Source organism: Panthera onca, chromosome E1 (genome assembly GCF_046562875.1).
Source record: "Panthera onca isolate mPanOnc1 chromosome E1, mPanOnc1 haplotype 2, whole genome shotgun sequence".
Classification (NCBI taxonomy): Eukaryota; Metazoa; Chordata; class Mammalia; order Carnivora; family Felidae; genus Panthera; species Panthera onca.
In genome coordinates this window covers 39,694,162-39,714,406 of record NC_138352.1, presented here as the reverse complement: position 1 = coordinate 39,714,406, position 20,245 = coordinate 39,694,162, and the positions used below count along the sequence as shown (strand labels likewise).

General features: G+C 38.3%; 1 protein-coding gene across 5 annotated transcripts in view; it reads left to right on the top strand.

Moving 5' to 3' along the window:
* Positions 1–18,913, top strand: part of CCT6B (chaperonin containing TCP1 subunit 6B) — a 31,236-nt gene extending 12,323 nt beyond the window's left edge. The window contains exons 6-14 of one of the 5 annotated variants that reach the window (XM_060646697.2): positions 4,172–4,282; positions 4,670–4,829; positions 7,302–7,384; positions 7,969–8,065; positions 8,369–8,516; positions 14,783–14,916; positions 16,790–16,892; positions 18,145–18,217; positions 18,729–18,913. In XM_060646697.2, coding sequence (XP_060502680.1) covers positions 4,172–4,282; positions 4,670–4,829; positions 7,302–7,384; positions 7,969–8,065; positions 8,369–8,516; positions 14,783–14,916; positions 16,790–16,892; positions 18,145–18,217; positions 18,729–18,801 — 982 coding nt within the window. In that variant the 3' untranslated portion in view covers positions 18,802–18,913. Of the gene's footprint in view, positions 1–4,171; positions 4,283–4,669; positions 4,830–7,301; positions 7,385–7,944; positions 8,066–8,368; positions 8,517–14,782; positions 14,917–16,789; positions 16,893–18,144; positions 18,218–18,728 lie in introns of all 5 variants that reach the window. The other 4 variants (XM_060646696.2, XM_060646699.2, XM_060646698.2 and 1 more) reach the window with 4 other exon arrangements.
* Positions 18,914–20,245: the final 1,332 nt, after the last annotated feature.

Below are 20,245 nucleotides of genomic sequence, written 5' to 3'. Positions count from 1 at the left end.
TGGATATCTTTATTTACTTATTTCTTGAAGTTTTATTTGGTTTTTCTTAGATTGGCCATTGCACTTTTTATGGTGTCTTATTCCCTGCAGATATTTCCAAGCCTGCCTTTTATTATTAAAAAAAATTTTTTTAATGTTTATTTATTTTTGAGAGAGAGAAAGTGTACGAGCAGGGGAGGGGCAGAGAGAGAGGGAGACACAATCTGAAGCAGGCTCCAGGCTCTGAGCGGTCAGCACAGAGCCCAACGTTGGGCTCGAACGCACAAACTGTGAGATCATGACCTGAGCCAAAGTTGGACACTTAACTGACTGAGCCACCCAGGCGCCCCTGTGTTTTGTTTCTATATGTGCCATTCATCATGTTTGAAAAAGGTATTTGTAGAAATTATTTGAGACCTAGGATGAAGGTGCATTTCTGCACAGAGGATTTGAATTTGCTGTTGCAAGGAGCCTGGGGAATACTTTAAATTAAATCCACAGCTTGAGGGTTTTGTTTTTGTTTGTTTTTAATATCTAGTTGTGTTTAAAAAAATTTTTTAATATTTATTTATTTTTGAGAGAGAGAGAGAGGCAGACTGCAAGCAGGGGGAGGGGCAGAGAGAGAAGAAGACACAGAATCAGAAGCAGTCTCCAGGCTCTGAGAGTCTCCAGGCTCTGTCAGCATAGAGCCCGATGCGGGTCTTGAACCCATGAACTGTGAGATCATGACCTGAGCCGAAGTCAGTCACTTAACCGACTGAGCCACCCAGGCGCCCCTAGTTTTGTTTTTTTAAATGTTTGTTTATTTCGAGAGAGAGAGAGAGGAAGCATATGATCAGGCAAGGGGCAGAGAGGGGGAGAGAGAGAATCTGAAGCAGGCTCCTCACTGTCAGCACAGAGCCCCACACAGGGCTTGATCTCATGAACCGTGAGATCATGACCTGAGCCAAAACCAAGAGTCAGACGCTTAACCGAGTGAGCCACCTAGCCATCCCAAATATCCAGTTGGTAGTTCTAACTGCTGATTCATATGAGGACTGCTTGCTTCTAGTTCATCCTTCTGGTTTATGCCCTGAGTATGTAGCCCTTTGGTGTTCCTACTTAAAGTGAAGAGTGTCTCCTATTAGACCCTCTACCTTCGATGAGCCCTGAGCTTTTCATTCTGTCCCCCTCTCATAGTGAGGTTGTTGAAACCCAAGTTCAGATTGATCTGAATTGTCAAGTGACTTTAGGATAAGAGTACTTGCAGTTCTTTTCTTATCCTTTGGAGTTCATGTTTTCTTTACTATTTTAGAGCTCTCCAGTGTTTTTAAGCGTTTAATTTTTTTTTAATGTTTATTTATTTTTGAGAGACAGAATGTGAGTGGGGGAGAGGCAGAGAGAGCAGGAAACACAGAATCTGAAGCAGGCTCCAGGCTTGAGCTGTCAGCACAGAGCCCGATGCAGAGCTCAAACCCACGAACGTGAGCCAAAGTTGGACGCCTAACCAACTGAGCCACCCAGGTGCTCCTAAGGTTTTTGTTTTTAACCCAGCATTTTGCTTTTGGTAGTAGGGTTGGTCCAAATTAGTCTACTATTGCTGAGGGCAATAGCAGTTCTGATTTATATTTCAGAAGTATCTCTGTGGTTATTGTGGGGAGAATGCACTGTGAAGCAGGGCAAGGGCAGAAGTGGAGCCCAGTCAGGAATCTGTTGTAATACGGGTGAGGGGTGAAAACACTTAGAAGGAACAATAGGATCTGTTGATGGTTTGACATAGAGTGTGACAGAAATAGTGTCAAGGATGTCTCTTGGGGCTTTGCATGGAGCATCTGGAGAAGGGGAAATGCCATTTCTTGGGATAGAAAAGACTCGGAGGAACAGATTTGGGGAAATAAATCAAGAGCGCAGTTTGGGAAATGTTATGTTTTAAGATGCCTGTTAGGCATCCATGTGTGAGTAGGGAGTTGGAGAGGTGTGTCTGCAGTTCAGAATAGAGGTCTGATCTAGAAAAATATTTGGGAGTCATCTGTGTATAGATGACTTAAAGCTTATGAGAGGTAGTGAGATCAGCTGAGAAGTGAATATAGATAGAAGTTTAGGGGCACCTGGGTGGCTCGGTCGGTTAAGCGTCCGACTTCGGCTCAGGTCATGATCTCACGGTCCGTGGGTTCGAGCCCCGCGTCGGGCTCTGTGCTGACAGCTCAGAGCCTGGAGCCTGTTTCAGATTCTGTGTCTCCCTCTCTCTGTGACCCTCCCCCGTTCATGCTCTGTCTCTCTCTGTCTCAAAAATAAATAAACGTTAAAAAAAAAAAAAGAAGTGAATATAGATAGAAGTTTAAAGTTGGTCCCTGGAAACTCAAATGTTTAGAAATTGAGAAGACAAGGAGTGCCTGGGTGGCTCAGTCGCTTAAGTGTCCAACTCTTGATTAAGGCTCAGGTCATGATCTCATGGTCTGTGAGTTTGAGCCCCATGTCAGGCTCTGTGCTGACAGCATGGAGCCTGCTTTGGATTCTCTCTCCCCCTCTCTCTGCCCCTTCCCTGCTCACACACTCTCTCTCTGTCAAAATAAATAAGCTTAAAAAAAAAAAAAAAGAAATTGAGAAGATGAGAAGGATTCAGCACCAGAAGGGATGGTCACTGAGATAGGAGGAAAGCCAAGAGAAAGTATTGTCCCAGAAGCTAAGAGAGGAAAATGTTTCAAGGGGAGAATAATCAAGTATGTCATATGCTGCTGAAACTTAGAGCAAGTTGTTGTGGATTGAAAATTGACCATTAGATATGGAAGGCATTTAATGTTTTTGGTGACTTGGATGGGAACTGATTCAATAAAGGAGTAGGTGTGAAAGTTGGATTGAAGTGGGCTTGAAAGAGAGAAGTGGTTAAGGAAGAAGTGAGGGTGCAAGCATGCACAGCTCCAAGGAGGTTAGCAGAGAAACGGGCAGTAGCTAGAAGGGGGGATGGGAAGGGACTTGAAGGAGAAGCATTCTTTGTTTTAAAGATGAGAATTTTCATGGCAAGTCTGTGTCCTGACGAGAATGTTCCTGGAGGCAGGAGGAACTGACATGGGGGAAGAGGGGATGATGCCGGAGCAGAGACCAGAAAGGGAATAGAGTACACACATGCAGGGGTTAACCTGAGAGAAGAGCATGGACAGTTCGCTCATAGGAACAGGAGGTTCAGGGTCAAGTGCAGGTGGACTGGTAGAGGTAGTGATGGGACAGTGTGTTTTCTCAAAGCACAAGGTCACTTGCTGAGAATGAGAGAGGGGAGAAGAGTAAAGAGACCTGGAGAGTGACAAGTGTTGAACATATAGTTTGCTTGTTTTCTTCCTAAAGAAAAGATCTGCACTTTCAGCTGGGAGTTGGATAATTAGATTAAAATGTTGTAGTCAGATTAAAATTAGTAGTTAAATTAAAAGTTTGAAAACTTCCTTATAATTGTGTTTAACTATTTTAACTATTATTTCTTTTATGTTTATGTATGACAAATATTGGTTATAAGAGATTTGTAAATAGAAATACCACTCCCTAATTGGGTATAAATGAAGTTTTAAAAGTTATGAAAATATTTACTCTTGAAAGAAAATTTCAACGATAGGAAAAAAGCGTCTCCCACTCCTGAATTATCTGTATTCCTACCACCCAAGCATAACTCTACTCTTAATTTCTTTTCATTTTTTCTTGTCAGTACTGAAGTGCTTATTTTCTAAAAGAGTAGTTATAATCATGCTTTATAGGTAGTTTGTTATTCTGTGTTTGTTTATCAGCTACCACTGTAAATATTTTTCCATGTCATTACATAGTTTTCACGACCACGAAATAGTTGGGTCATTTATTTGCTGAACAATGCCTTATTATTGGACATTTAGGTTAACAATGTTTGGTGCTTCCATATAATTATTTTGAACAAATGTTCCTAAGAAACTCACTGTGTGCCTACCTTTCATTACTTGACCAGCTGTGTCATACGTGTGAGCCACATAATTTAGAGAATAATTCTGGGTTGACTTTTCATTGTGACTTCCCAGTCACACTGTGTTAAAATAAATTTTCTTTTCTAATTTTGCTAATTATGTGTTAGGCTTAAAGTTGGTGCAAGGAAACAATGTGTGCCCCAGTAGTTCTGTTACAATTTTAAGAATACAATCCTTATTTTATAACAAATTTTAGAGTGTATATTCAGAGGAGAAACATTACATATTTTTAATAGGTTGATCAGAGGATTAGTTCTGGATCATGGTGCCCGTCATCCAGATATGAAGAAACGAGTAGAAGATGCGTTTATCCTTTCTTGCAATGTATCACTAGAATATGAAAAAACGTACGTGTCAGTTACTCTTTGTGAATTTTGAAATTGTATTTTCTTTTTAAATTTTCTTTTAACATTTATTTGAGAGAGAGACACACAAAAGAGCGTGAGCAGGGGAGGGGCAGAGAGAGAGGGAGACACAGAATCCGAAGCAGGCTCCAGGCTCTGTGCTGTCAGCACAGAGACCAACACAGGGCTCGAGCTCCCAAGCTGTGAGATCATGACCTGAGCTGAAGTCAGACACTCACCGACTGAGCCACCTAGGCACTCCTGAAATTGTATTTTCTAAAAGTGTTATTTTAATCTCTTGCTTCCCTGCCAGATGTTTAGTGTAAACGCCTTCTGCCTTTTCCTGCTCTCTCTTCTGCCTTTACTAGCTTGTTTTTATTAATCTTTTAGAGAGGTGAGCTCTGGTTTCTTTTATAAGTCTGCTGAAGAGAAAGAGAAACTGGTAAAAGCTGAAAGAAAATTTATTGAAGATCGAGTACAAAAAATAATAGACCTGAAAGACAAAGTCTGTGCTCAGTCCAGTAAAGGATTTGTTGTCATTAATCAAAAGGTGAGAAAGAAAATTTTGATTTTAACTATGTGTAAATGTTTTTCACCATTTCTCAGTGTGGTCTGTGGATTCCCGGGAGTCCATAAGACCATTTCAGGGAGTCTATGAGGTCAAAATTATTTTCATGATAATAATAGTAATAATAATGCCTTTCACATTGTGCTGACATTTGCAGTGATCATGCAAAGGCAACGTTAGGTAAAACTACTGGTGCATTAGTACAAATCAAAGCAGTAGCACCAAACTGTACTAATAGTCATTATATTCTTTTTCCCATTCTACCGTACACTTGCAGTTAAAAAAAAAAGTTTCATTGGAGAATATCTTGATGAAGTGGTAAAACTTATTAATTTTATTGAATTTTGATCCTTACATAGGCATCCTTTTATAATTCTGTGTGACGGAGTGTGAAATCTGCACATCAGAATATGGTTATCTTGAAGGAAAACTCTTGTATAATAGAGTTGCAAGCTGACCTAGCCACTTTTTTCATGGAATGCCATTTTTACTTTAAAGAATTAACTGACAGGGGCAGCTGGTTGGCTCAGTGGGTAGAGCAAGTGACTATTGATCTCAGGGTTGTGAGTTCAAGGCATATGTTGGGCAGACAGATTACTTAAAAAAAAAAGTAACTGACAAACTGTGGTTATTTAGATGTGGGTATTTGGCAGGTTTTTCTCAAAAAGGAAGAAGTGGTTCTGTCACTTCAAGGAAAACAGTTGACAGTATTTGTTGCCAATAAATTTGAGCTTTCAAGCAAAAATTAAAATTTTGGAAAACTCGTATCTGCCATTGTGAATGTCACAGCTCTCCAATACTTAAAGGACTTTTCTTGTTTTTAATTTTTTTTTTTAACGTTTTATTTATTTTTGAGACAGAGAGAGACAGAGCATGAATGGGGGAGGGGCAGAGAGAGAGGGAGACACAGAATCAGAAGCAGGCTCCAGGCTCTGAGCCATCAGCCCAGAGCCCGACGCGGGGCTCGAACTCACAGACCGCGAGATCGTGACCTGAGCCGAAGTCGGACGTTTAACCAACTGAGCCACCCAGGCACCCCAAAGGACTTTTCTGATAATGTTAATGGTGATATTAGCAAATGTGATATTTCTGATATTGTAGAACTATGAAATGTATCAGTATTTGGAAGCTCTGCTTAACATAGTGAACCAATGTTTTCTTCTTTTTTTCTTTTCAGATTTTTATTTAAATTCTAGTTAGGTAACATACAGTGCAATATTAGTTTCAGGAATAGAATTCAGTGATTCATCACTTACATACAACACCCAGTACTCATCACAAGTCCCCTCTTTAATACCCATCACCCATCTAGCCTATCCCCCACCCTCAAGGTTTTCTAAATGACAAAAAAACCATATGATTTAACAAAATCATACATGGGTAAATAATACACTCGAAGTGTAAGACAGGCAAGTGGATTTTATTTTATTATTATTATTATTTTAAAGTTTATTTATTTTCGAGAGAGAGAGAGAGAGGGAGTGAGCATGAGTGAGCAGGGGAGGGGCAGAGAGAGAGGAAGAGAGAGGATCTCAACAGGCCCCGCACTGTCAGTGCAGAGACCTACATGGGGCTTGAAATCATGAACTGTGAGATCATGACCTGAGCCAAAATCAGGAGTTGGACACTTAACTGAGCCACCCAGGTGCCCCAGACAGGTGGATTTTCATATGAGAGAGTATGAAAATTTTATTGAGGGGCCCATGGGTGGCTTAGTTGGTTAAGTGTCGGACTTTGGCTCAGGTCACGATCTCAGGGTTCGTTAGTTTGAGCCCCGTGCTGGGCTCTGTGCTGACAGCTCAGACCCTGCAGCCTGCTTCGGATTTTGTGTCTCCCTCTCTCTCTATCCCTCCCCCGCTCACACTCTGTCCCTCTCTCTATCTTAAAAATAAACATTTTAAAAAAATTTTAAAGAAGAAAAGTTTATTGATAAGTTCCATATTTCACCTCGAAACTAACCTTTAAGAAACTATTATTTACTGAGTTTTGGTGTAGTATCAAAGAAGAACACCCACATTTATCTGAAAAGTTATTAAAATATTCCTCTTTTTCCCAGTATGTATTTGTGTGAGGCCAAGCTTTCTTCATATTCTTTAACCAAAACAAAATATCACACCATATTGAAGGCAGAAGCAGATGAGACTCCATATGTCTTCTGTTAAGACCGACATTAAAACGATATAAAAAATGTGAAACAGTGCCATTACTTTAACCTACATATTTTTTTTGTTTATGAAAGTATAGTAAGTTTTCACTTAAAAATGTTATTTATGTTAACATAAAATGAGTTTACTATTGTTTTGAATTTTAATTTATGATAACTTGTAGATAGAGTCCACATAAACAAAAGTTTTTTGGGTTCTTAATTTTTAAGAATGTGAAGCAGTGCTGAGGTAAAGTTTGAGAACTAGTGGCTTAAGATGTGCTTATAACTTTTTGCTAATTTGATTTTAGGGAATTGATCCATTTTCCTTAGATGCTCTTGCAAAACATGGCATAGTAGCTCTTCGCAGGGCAAAAAGAAGAAATATGGAAAGGTAAGCTTGCAGATAATTATGTATCCTAAGTTTTTAGCAGATTAAATTGAAATGATTCCATGATATTCCTTTTAACTTGCATGTAAACATTGTTGAGCAAAGCAGTAGCATACATGTTCCAAATTTTGTTTTTAATTTCAATAAATAATGGAAATGTCAAAAATCAAGATTGTTAACCTACCTCAGAATTTGTTGCAGGACAAAGGTTTTCATCTTCTTAAAACAGATTTTAGGGGTGCCTGGGTGGCTCAGTCAGTTAAGTATATGACTCTTGGTTTCAGCTCAGGTAATGATCTCATGGTTTCGTGAGTTTGGGCCCCACATTGGGCTCTGCACTGACAGTGCGGAGCCTGCTTGAGATTTTCTCTCTCTCCCTCTCTCTCTGCCCCTCCCCTGTGTGCTCTCTCTCTCTCTCTCTCAAAAATAAATAAATTAACTTAAAAATTTTTTTAAAAACCCAGATTTTAAAAACAGTACAATACAGTGACAATGCAGTCTTCTGTGTTAGGTATTTTTTCACCTTTGAGAAATTAAGTCTTTCATGCTTACCATAATCAAAGCTACGACGACCTCTGTAATTTCAGACTCTCTCTTGCTTGTGGTGGAATGGCTGTGAATTCTCTTGAAGACCTCAGTATACATTGTTTGGGGCATGCTGGTCTTGTACATGAGTGTACATTAGTGAGTATATCTGTGGGCAGTGGTTATAAAGTGAAGAGTAAACTTTTTTTTTTTTTTTTACGTACTAAATCTTTTCATTCAGGCTTTACCTTTTGATATCTGAATAATCCCCAGGATGTATTTTACAATTTATCTTTCTAAATGTTTGTTAAGAGTTCAAATATAACTTAACTGCTCTTAGTGTCTATTTAGTTATGTTTGATGAGAAAAATTTGCAAGATTGGATTCTAATATTATAAACTAGGACTTCACTTCATAATGACATTAAATATTAGAGTTATATCTTCTTGGATTACCCTCTAGGGTGAAGAAAAGTTCACTTTTATCGAGGCCTGTGTTAACCCTCGTTCTGTCACCTTGTTGGTTAAAGGACCAAATAAGCATACTCTCACACAAATCAAGGATGCTCTAAGGGATGGACTTCGTGCCATCAAAAATGCCATTGAAGATGGTAGGCTCTTTTTTATGATGGATATGAACCTTATGTATTTTAAAAGCGGTACTAAATCTGTCATGGTACACACAGTATTTTAGAAGATATGACTGATTACTTTTCTTTATTTCACTTTGGACAATTTATAATTTGGATTGTGAAGATTTTTCCTTTGCATTATTTGTAGTGAGTATGCTGCCCTTTTAATTAGCTTCTGTTTATGAAATGAAAAAGCACTTAATTTAACGCTATAGTATCTTTTTTTTTGATACGTTATCTTAGTTTATTCAAATACCAGTGTGATTACACATGGTCCAAGAGGGCTCAAATAACAAACCAAATGTAAATAGATGTTAAAGATTGGTCTTCAAACATTATAGCCAATGGTGCCATGCTTGCCTATGATCTTACCGACATAAAACCACATCCACACCTCAGTGGCCTCCAAACCAGTCAGCGAGATTCCTTAACTGTGAACCTTTTGAAGCTACCAGTTTGAGTGCTTTTGGCTATTTTTTTCAAGCTCTGAATAGCTGTAGGGATCTCAGCAGGAATTGGAGGAGCCAGCTTAATTTGGCATAGTGCCAAAATGTGGCCAGTCGGGGCTTCAGGTAAGTTGTGACCTTACCAGCACCAAATGCTGGTGTTCATTCACCAGCCCTGGGGCCTTCTCTGCAAGGTTATGGACAAACTAGGCCATAGTTCCAGGATGGAAAGACTGTTACCCCACACTATAATAAAGTTTTTTTATTTTTAGAAATTTATTTTTAAAACCATGAAAAGGATTTAATAGCTTAGAACTCATTCTGTTACCTTAGATGTAGTGTAATTTTAAGAATGATTAAGACAGAATATTAGCATTTATTATTTATTGATAATTTATAAACTACCTTCTAAAAGGAGTTGAGGTAGATAATTCAATAAAAAACAGACGTTTAAAATAGAACGATAAGCACATGGAAAATGCTCAACATAGTCATTGGGAAAATGAAAATGAAAACCATAAAGAGATACCATTTCACAACTGTTAGGATGGCTATAAATCAAAAAACCTGGATGATAATAAATGTTGGCAAAGATGTGGAGAGATTGGAGCCTTCAACATTGCTGGTGGGAACTGTTGGAAAATAGCTGGGAGTTCCTTAACAAGTTAAACACAGAGACAGGGTGCCTGGGTGGCTCAGTTCATTGGGTGACTGACCAGCTCAGGTCATGATCTCATGGTCCATGGGTTCGAGCCCCGCGTCGGGCTCTGTGCTGACAGCTCAGAGCCTGGAGCCTGTTTTGGATTCTGTGTCTCCCTCTCTCTCTGCCTCTCCCCTGCTTGCACTCTGTCTCTGTCTCTCAAAAATGAATAAACATTTAAAAATTTAAAAATTAGGGGCACCTGGGTGGCTTGGTCAGTTGGGTGTCCGACTTTGGCTCGGGTCATGATCTCACGGTTTGTGAGTTTGAGCCCCGCATTGGGCTCTGTGCTGACAGCTCAGAGCCTGGAGCCTGCTTCAGATTCTGTGTCTCCTTCTCTCTCTTCTCCTCCCCCGCTTGTGTTCTATCAAAAATAAATAAACATTAAAAAATTTTTCTTTTTTCAAAGTTAAACACAGAGATACTATATGACCCAGCAAATCAACTCTTAGGTATACCATAATATACCTTTGATCAAAGTGTTATAGCTACGTTTGTTGAAAAGACTCTTCTTTCACCAATGTGAAAAGCAATGTGTTGCTTTTGCATCTTTGATGAAGACCATTTGTCCATATTTGTGTGGTTTTATTTCTGGGTTTTTATTCTGTTCCACTGATCTGTTTGTCTGTCTCAATATTAATGTACTATCCTGATTACTGTAACTTTATAATAAGTCTTGAAATCAGCAATGTTAATCCTCTCATGTTGTTCTTTTCTAAGTTATTTTGGTTATTTAAAATCTTTTGCATTTCCATATGAATTTTAGAATCAGCTTGTCACTACTAAAAAGACTGCTGAGATTTTGATTAGAATTTCACTGAATCTGTAGAACATTTTGGGAATAATTGATAATCTTGATATCTTAACAATATTGAGTCATGGTATATCTATTTCAGCCTTCTTTTTTTAAAATAAGTTTATTTTTTTTAAGTTTATTTATTTATTTTGAGAGAGAGAGAGAGAGAGAGAGAGAGAGACGTAGGGAGAGAGAGAGAGGTGGAGAGAATCCCAAGCAGGCTCCACATTGTTAGTACAGAGGTTGATGCAGGGCTGGATCCCATGAACCAGGAGATCATGACCTGAGCCAAAATCAAGAGTCAGACTCAACTGACTGAGCAATCCAGGCGCCCCTATTTGGGCCTTCTTGACTCTGTCTCAGCAATATATATATATATATATATATATATATATATATATATATATATACACATATATGTATATGTGTACATATACATTGCTTGACTCTGTCTCAGCAATATATATATGTATATACACACATATATATACACATATATGTGTGTATATATATATATTTTTTTATCCCAGCAATATTTTGTGATTCTTAGTGGCATATATTTTTTTCAGATGTATCTATGTATTTCATGAATTTTGATCCTATTATACATGATGTTTTTAAAATTTTAATTTCTGATTAACATATAGATACTGATTTTTGTTTACTGATCTTGAATTCTGCAACCTTGTTAAACTCACTTATTCTAGTAGCTTTCTTACAGATTTAATTGAGTTGTCTATATAAATAATCATGTTGTCTGCTAATAAAGACCGTTTTACTTGTTTCTTTCCAATCTGGATATTTTTTATTTCCTTTTTCTCTTTATTTCATGGGCTAGAAGCTGCAATACATTGTTGAATGGAAATAGTGAGAGTGGGCATTCTTTCCTTGCTCCTGATAATGGGGGGAAAATATTCAGCCTTTCTCTATTATGTATGATATTTAGCTGTAGGGTTTTCATAGAAGCCCTCTGTCATATTGAGGAAGTTCCCCTCTCTTGCTGAGACTTTTTATCATGAATAGATGTTGGATTTTGTCAGTTGCTTTTCTGTTGATCTATTGAGATGATTATATGTTTTTTCTCTTTAAGTTTATTAATGTGGTAAATTACATTGATTTTCAAATGTTCAACCAAACTTACATTCTTGGGGTAAACCCTACTTACTTATGATGTATTATTTTCTTTAAAAACGGATTACAGTTTTTAAAATTATTTTTTTTAAATTGTGGATATAAGTATATAGTTTGTCATTTTAATCATTTGTAAGTATTACAGTTCAGTGGCAATAAATACTTTCTTTCACACTGTTGTGTAGCCATCATGATCATGTATCCACAGAACATTTTCCATCTTAAGTACTGAAACTTTATACCCATTAAATAATAACTCTCCATTCCCCTCTCCTCCCAGCTCTTGGAAGCCACTATTCTGCTTTCTGTCTCTATGAATTTGACTATTCTATGTACCTCATTTGAGTGGAATCATCCAGTATCTGTCTTTTTGGGCCGGCTTATTTCACTTAGCACGATGTCTTCAAGGTTCATCCTTGAATGATGTGTCAGAATTTCCTTGCTTCTATAGGCTGAATAATACTGTATTGTATGTATAAACCACATTTTATTTATCTATTTATCCAGTGATGGAAACTTAGATCACTTCATCTTTTGGGTATTGTAAGTAATGCTGCTATGTATTTCTATATATTATTGGACTTGATTTGCTAATATGCTGTTAAGAATTTTTTTAAGTTTTATTTATTTATTTTGAGAGAGAGAGAGAGAGAGAGAGAGTGGAAATGAGGGAAGGGCAAAGAGAGAGGTAGAGAGAGAATCCTAAGCAGGCTCCATGCCTAGCATGGAGCCCAACATAGGGCTAGATCTCATGAACTCTGAGATCATGACCTGGGTGGAAGTAGGACTCTTAACCGACTGAGCCACCCAGGCGCCTCTATGCTGTTAAGAATTTTTATATCTATGTTCATAAGGGGTACTTGTGTATTTTCTTTCTTGTAATGCCTTTATCTTTTTTGCTGTTAGAATAATGGTGACCTCATAGAATGAGTTGGAAAGTATTCTCTCCTCTTTAATTTTCTGAAAGCGTTGAAATCTTGTGTAGAATTGGTATTTATTTCTTAAATGTTTGGTAGAATTCACCAGTAAAGCTATCTGGGTCTGGAGTTTTCTTAATGGGAAAATTTTACTATGAATTCAATCTTTTTAATAGAGACGGGGTATTCAGGTTATCTGTCTTTTTTGAGTTTGTGTCTTTCAAGAAATTTGTCCATTTCACCTGTTAAGATGATCAAACTACTGCCCATGAGCTAAATCCTTTTTGCTGCCTGGTTTTGGTAAATAAAGTTTTATTGGGGTACAGCTATACCCATTCATATATGTATTGTCTGTGGCTCTTTTTGTGCTATGGTGGCAGAGTTGATTAGTTAAAAAGAGATGGTGTGGTTCATAGAACCTGAAGTATTTATATCTGATCTTTTATAGAAAGTTTGCTAATCCCTTAACTTTTCAAATTTATTAGCATAAAATTGTTCATAATATTCCCTTATTATTATGCTTCTCATGTCTGTGGAATCTATAGTGATATTACCTTTTTCATTTCTGACATTGTTTATTTTTTTTGGACACTGTTCATTTTTATTTCATTGATTTCCACTCTCATTATTTCTTTTTTCTGTTTATATTAGGTTTTATTTGCTCTTTTCTAGTTCTTAAGGTGAAAGCTGAGGTCGTTGGTTTGAGACCCTTCTTCTTTCTAGCATAGGTGTTTAGTGATATAAATTTCTCTTCAGGTATTGCTTGAGTAGCATCCCACAAATTGTGATATGTTGTGTTTTCACAGAATGATATCAGGGAGGTTTTCAAAGTTACTGGCAATGTTCCGTTTCTTAAGCCGGGTGGGAAGTACATGAGTACTTTTGTGTATATTCAGTATTTCACAGGAACTTAAAAAAGTTTTTTAAAATTATGTTTTAATTCCAGTATAATTAACGTACAGTGTAACACCACAGGGAAATTTTAACTTAAAAAAAATTTTTTTTTTTTAATGTTTATTTATTTTTGAGACAGAGGGAGACAGAGTGCGAGTGGGGGAGGGGCAGAGAGAGAGGGAGACACAGAATCTGAAACAGGCTCCAGGCTCTGAGCTGTCAGCACAGAGCCCAATGTGGGGCTCGAACCCACAAACTGTGAGATCATGACCTGAGCCGAAGTCAGGCACTCGATAGAGTGAGCCACCCAGACACCTCGGGAGCTTTTAACTTTTTAAAAGTGTGAATGGGAAGCAAGGATGCAATCATCTTGTGGGTAGACAACTCTTTTGAACAGTTTTGTTGTACAGAGAAGCAGAAGAAGGGGCTAGTAATTAAAAAATGATGTGGGATAGGGACACCTGGGTGGCTCAGTCATTTTAAGCATCCTACTCTTGATTCCGGCCCAGGTTATGATCTCACGGTTCATGGGTTCAAGCCCTGCATCGGGTTCTGTGCTGACAGCGCGGTGCCTGCTTGGGATTCTTTCTCTCCTTCTCTCTCTGCCCCTCTCCTGCTCACTCTCTCTCTCTCAAAATAGATAAACAAATATTAAAAAAAATGATGTGGGACAAAGGAGAGATTCTTCTTGTTTTGTTTTAAAGATGGGTGATTCCAAAACAAATTTGCTGATTCAAAGGAGAGTCATAAACTTTATAAAACCATACCAGCAGGTATAAAAGTCATATCCTGTTGTGAAAATTGATGTTTTTAAACAGAGCTTTTGCCTTAGAATAATGAAAACACCTATATTTTTTCCTTAGGTAGCAGTTTGGGTTTTGCTTCAGTATAGAAAACAAATACTTCATTAAGTCCCAAGAATTCCATACCAAAATGGTGGCCAAATCATCTTGGCCTAAATTTTTTTCAAATTGGATGTTACAATCTATTACCTGTCCCTATACGTGATAAATAATTACCTTTTACATGTAGTCATAAAGGAATAAGATGAAGGTGGGAAGAATGTCTACTTTTACAAACAATTAAGTAAGCTGGTTGCAGCCAGTTGTCTGTACCATGCCTAATTTTTTAATGGTATGTAACTTCAGGATGCTTCATAAGACATCTAAGTAATCACTGAACTATGCAACTTACTTTATTTCTGTGTCTACTTAGGTATATTTTAGATGTAGGCCATATAATAGGTAATAGAACACACCTGAATAGCTAATTGCTTTTTTCTCTATTTTTTTTGTTTGTTTATTTTGTTTAATTATTTTTCCCTGTATGGAATGTCTTGCCAATCTTTTTTCCTCCAATAGGTTGTGTGGTTCCAGGAGCAGGTGCAGTTGAAGTGGCAATAGCTGAAGCTCTTGTTAATTACAAGCATAGTGTAAAAGGAAGAGCTCGTCTTGGAGTACAAGCTTTTGCTAATGCCTTACTCATTATTCCTAAGGTACAACTATCCTAATGGCTAAAGAACAACTGGTTAGATCTAAGGGTGTTGGATTACAAATTGCCCACATTATCTAACACCAGAGTAGAGAGAGTTTTAATTTGCATTTCCCAACACAGTTTTGTCTAAGATATTTTACAGCAAAAGCAGGGAAACTTTTGGGATAATAGCTCAGAATCCTTGTCAGAGTTTCCTGAAATCACTAAGTTATTCCCTTGCTAATCTCTGAGCTCCAAAAGTGGAAGTAAGTCCAGAAATTTCCTTTAAAAATGGTTTATGATTAATCATAATGAAAAAATTTAGAACTTAAAATTTAACTAGACTTTTGCGTAGATTTTTGTTTTGTTGGTGGTATCCAAAGTATTAATTATTATTTTAAACTGTGGGAATGAGAACTCCAAATACTAGCATGCTTTTGTCATTTTCATTATAATTCCTGGAAAAGGAGAGAAACCAGGTATTTTTTCCATGTGTCAACAAAGGAAACAGACTACCATTCCTTTTCCTTTGCCTTAATCTGGTTGTGAACCACTTAGAAACACAGAAGACCATGTCAAAGATGTTATTACCATGAATTAAAAACATTAAGAACAATGCTAGCGGTGCACCTGGGTGGCTCGGTCGGTTAAGCGTCCGACTTCGGCTCAGGTCATGATCTCACGGTCTGTGATTTCGAGCCCCGCGTCGGGCTCTGTGCTGACCGCTCAGAGCCTGGAGCCTGTTTCAGATTCTGTGTCTCCCTCTCTCTCTCTGCCCCTCCCCTGTTCACGCTCTCTCTCTGTCTCAAAAATAAATAAACATTAAAAAATTTTTTTAAATAAAAAAATAAAAAAAAGAACAGTGCTAGCAAAGTCTCTTTGGTAATTGCTTTAAATTATTCACAATTTGTGGAATCTTTGAGAATCAGATATCTATTTTTCTCTTTCCCCAAAACAGCAAAGTCAGTTAAGTAATGATCCTGTAGTTGACACAAACTGGTAAGCCTGGTATACAGTGGTGGTTCCTTACTTATCAGCTGTTGGTTTTGTACTACTTGGAAATAAACCTGGTCTGGAGTGCTATTAGCTCCATTCCTGTTGTCACAGGTCATGACTCTCTTCATGTTGGTGAGGGACACAAGCATCCTGCAAATATGAAGGGTTCTTTTAGCAGGTATCTAGGAAAAGCTGGAAAATGTGTGGCTAGAGGGACGAGAAGAAACCATACCATTCTACTTCTTTACTCTATCTATCTATCTATCTATCTATCTATCTATCTATCTATGTATCTATCCTCTACACCCAATGTGAAGCTCAAACTCACAACCTTGAGATGGAGTTACACACTCTTCCAACTGAGCCAGCCAGGTGTCCCTCTTTCCATTTTTTAAGAGATCTTTTGCAAGGAGGGAAATTACTGTAGTGGGGTGGGGATGGGGGTACTATAATGTCCTCAGAATTTAGTGTGATGTACATACGGAAAATGTTTAAGTAAATATAAAAGCTGCTAGAGACATAAAATACTAATTTGGATTAGATTAAGGACAGAATTCTTCAAGGGTACCTGGGTGGCTCAGTTGGTTAAGCATTAGACTCTTGATTTTGTCTCAGGCCATGATCTCACAGTTGTGAGATTGAGCCCTGAGTTGGGCTCTGTGCTGGGCATGGAACCTGCTTAAGATTCTTCATCTCCCTCCCCCTCTGCCCTTTGCCCGCTTGCTTGTGTGCATGCACTCTCTCTCAAAGAATGGAATTCTTTAAAAGGAGGGGATTACTGTATTATAAGTGTGTTTTCACAAGACTAGAGAGCAGTGCCTTATTTATTATCTCTGATATTCAAATATATGTGTGAACGTATTTCATACATATATTTATTATTATTTTTATTCCTAAAGGTTCTTGCTCAGAATTCTGGTTATGACCTGCAGGAAACTCTAGTAAAAGTTCAGGCTGAACATTCAGAATCAAAACAACCTGTTGGCATAGACTTGAATACAGGTAAGAAAGTGAAGAAAAATTAGCTGCTCAGTAAAGAAAGAGGTTATACTCCAGTGACCCAGAAGTTTGCAATTTAAAAAGAGAGGGTGGTCAGGGTAGAGCTAATTGAGGATATGTCTGTAGAAAGAAATCAAAGGAAGTGACGAAGTAGCCATGTTGGGGAACTGGGGAAAGAGTATCCTAGGCAGAGGGAACAGCCAGTGGAAAAGCCAGTGTTTGAAGTTTTTGAGGAGGAGGAAGGAGATGAGAGAAGTAATAGAAAGATCATGCAGGGGCATGTGGGCCAGTCCAAAGACTTTGACTTTGACTGTAGTGAAATAGGGAGCAATTTTTAGTAGAGGTGGGACATGGCCTAATTATGTTTAAAAGGATCACTGTGGTTGTTCTGTGGAGGGAAGTCCACTGAACAGCTGGAAGGTTGAAATTGCCATTAACCTCATTGAAGAACTGTGGGTGCAGCAGGTTGTGTGGGGGGAGGTCAGCACTGAGTTTTGGCAAAGCTCAGTTTGAAGTGTCTTTGACTTTCAAGTGAAATAGACAATTGGAAGTATGAGTATGGAGCTCAAGAAATAATTCTGGGTTGGGGGCACTTGGGTGGCTCAGTTGGTTAAGCGCCGATTTCCGCTCAGGTCAAGATCTTTTGGTTCGTGAGTTTGAAGCCACCCTGGGCTCTGTGCTGACAGCCTGGAGCCTGGAGCCTGCTTCAGATTCTGGGTCTCCCTCTATCTCTGCTCCTCCCCGCCTCGCACTCTGTGTGTGTGTGTGTCTCAAAAATCAATAATTAAAAGAAAAACTTAAAAAAAAAAAAGAGGTCTGGATTGGAGATAAAAACTTGCGAGTTGCCAAAGTGCACATGGTTTAAATCAAGAAGACTGGATGAAATCACCTAAGGAGTGAGTGTAGAGGGAGAAGGAAATAATCCAGGACTGAGCTTTTGGGTATTCCAAAATTAAGGGAAGAAGAGGAAAATCCAAGAAAGTCAACAGGAAAGGAGCCACTAACAAAAAAGAAAAAAGTCAGGCTGAACATGGTGGCCTGGGAGGCAAGTGAGAAAGAGTAGTGAGGAGGCCGTGTTAAGTGTTGCTGATAGATGAGGCCTGAGAACTGGCCACTGGATTTGATTTGATACCATGGAGTTCATTGTGACCTGGACACTATAGCTTTGTTGGTACATTAAGTACTGTTAGAATATATAACCAGCATTAACAGAATATACCAAGATTGTACTGTTAACATTGTTTTTACTTTGCAGGTGAGCCAATGTTAGCAGCTGATGCAGGAGTTTGGGATAACTATTGTGTGAAAAAACAACTTCTTCACTCTTGGTAAATTCATATTAATAAAAATAAAGACTTTTAGGGACATAATAACATTAAAACTTGTCTATTATTTTTACTACTCTATAGTAGAAAAATGGTTAAGTGTATGAAAAGGTGTGGTATCCAGTTATTAACATAGCTTCCATCATTTTTCAGTCCCTTTTCCATTTTAATTCTAGTAGTGTGATATATAAGAAATGTTTATCTTACTGTTTATTTGAGGGGGAAGGGAAAGAGGGAAATTAAAATAGTACCAAATGCATAGTGGGGAAAGGCAAATGATGTGCCAAAAATGAGCTCAGTTTTGCTACACTATAAAATCAAACTTTTACTTTATCAGCAAAGGAGTTGAAATTATAATACAAGAGTTGATGTTTGTATTTATAATAGCTTTGTCTCATAAGATCTCATACCAACATCATTGATGAACAAAGTACTTTTAGTAGCTAAAGATTGCCGGGGGAAAAGATGGGAATGGGTTGGTAGACTGTACTCACCCTATTATCTTTTTCCTCAGCACAGTGATTGCCACCAACATTCTCCTGGTTGATGAAATTATGCGAGCTGGTATGTCTTCTCTTAAAGGGTGATTGAGTTCAAAACCAACTCTTCTGGAAGCTGAGATTTAGTATACCTTATATCCAACTACCGTTATATACTGAGCCATTCTCAAGTTTTGTACAATAAATCCAGTTTATATTTGTTGGTCTTAGCAGTCTCAATAATACTTCATCAAAGTATAAAGAATACAAGAAATATTTTCACAGTAAAGGAATAATAGTGAAAATATTTGTTCTTAAGAGTTCTAACATTTGGGGCACTTGGCTGGCTCAGAAGAGCATGTGACTCTTGATCTTGGGGTTGTGAGCTCGAGCTCCACATTGAGGGTAGAAATTACTTAAATAAGTATATACAAAAAAAGATTTCTAACTTCTTACCCTTTATTGTATGTATAATATTATGAAATAATAGAAATATATATTTGGTCTTCATCCTCGGTTCCTGGCACAAGAGCTTTTAAAACTGTAATTTCTTGAGGAATAGGGGTGATAGGAGCTTTTTTTTTTTTTTTTTTTTTTTTTGGTTATAGTATTTGGTCTTAGTTTCCACTTCCCAGGCTGGAGAGCTTCTTTTTTTTTTTAAATGTTTACTTATTTTTGAGTGACAGAGAGAGAGAGAACTAGCAAAGGAAGAACAGAGAGACAGAGACACAGAATCCAAAGCAGGCTCCGGGCTCTGAGCTATCAGCACAGAGCCTGATGTGGGACTTGAACACAGAAACCACAAGATCATGACCTGAGCAGAAGTTGGATGCTCAACCGATGGAGCCATCCAGGCACTCCCAGGCCTAGAGAGCTTCTAACACCACTGGAATCTCTGAAATTAATGAGTGTCTTTTTGTATGCTAATGAGTGACTGATGGGCCCTTAGGAGGGCAGTTGGATGCCTTGAGGGACCAACCTTGTGATGGGAGGGTTAGAACTTTCAGCCTCTCCCTCACACCTCCCACTCTACCCCTCTACCTCTGGGATAGGTAGAAGGGCTGGAGATTGAGTTGCTAGGCCATAGGTCATGCCTATGTGATGAAGCCTGTGTAAAGAGAGTGTGCTCCAACCCTCCTGGGAACAGGAGCTCCTGGGTCTGGGAACCTTCTGACCTCACACCATGGACCTCTTCATTAGGTTGTTCATTTATATCTTTTATAATATCCTTTATAATAAGCTACTAAATCTAAGTACGTGAGTTCTGTGAGCTGCTGTAGCAGATTATCAAACATGAGGAGGGGGTCATGGGCACCCTGATTTCTAGCCCTGTTGGACAGAAGTGTGAGTTAATATGGGTACCCATTACTTGCAATTGGTGTCTGAAGTGGGAGGTCAGTCTTAATTGCTTCTCGGCCTTTTGGCTAAGATCAGGTGAAGTGGGGGGCAGTCTTGTGGGAGTGAGCCCTTGGTCTGTGGGGTCTGCACTAACTCCAGGTAGTTGGTGTCAAATTGTTTGTAGAACACCCACTTGGTATCTGGAGAGTTGTAG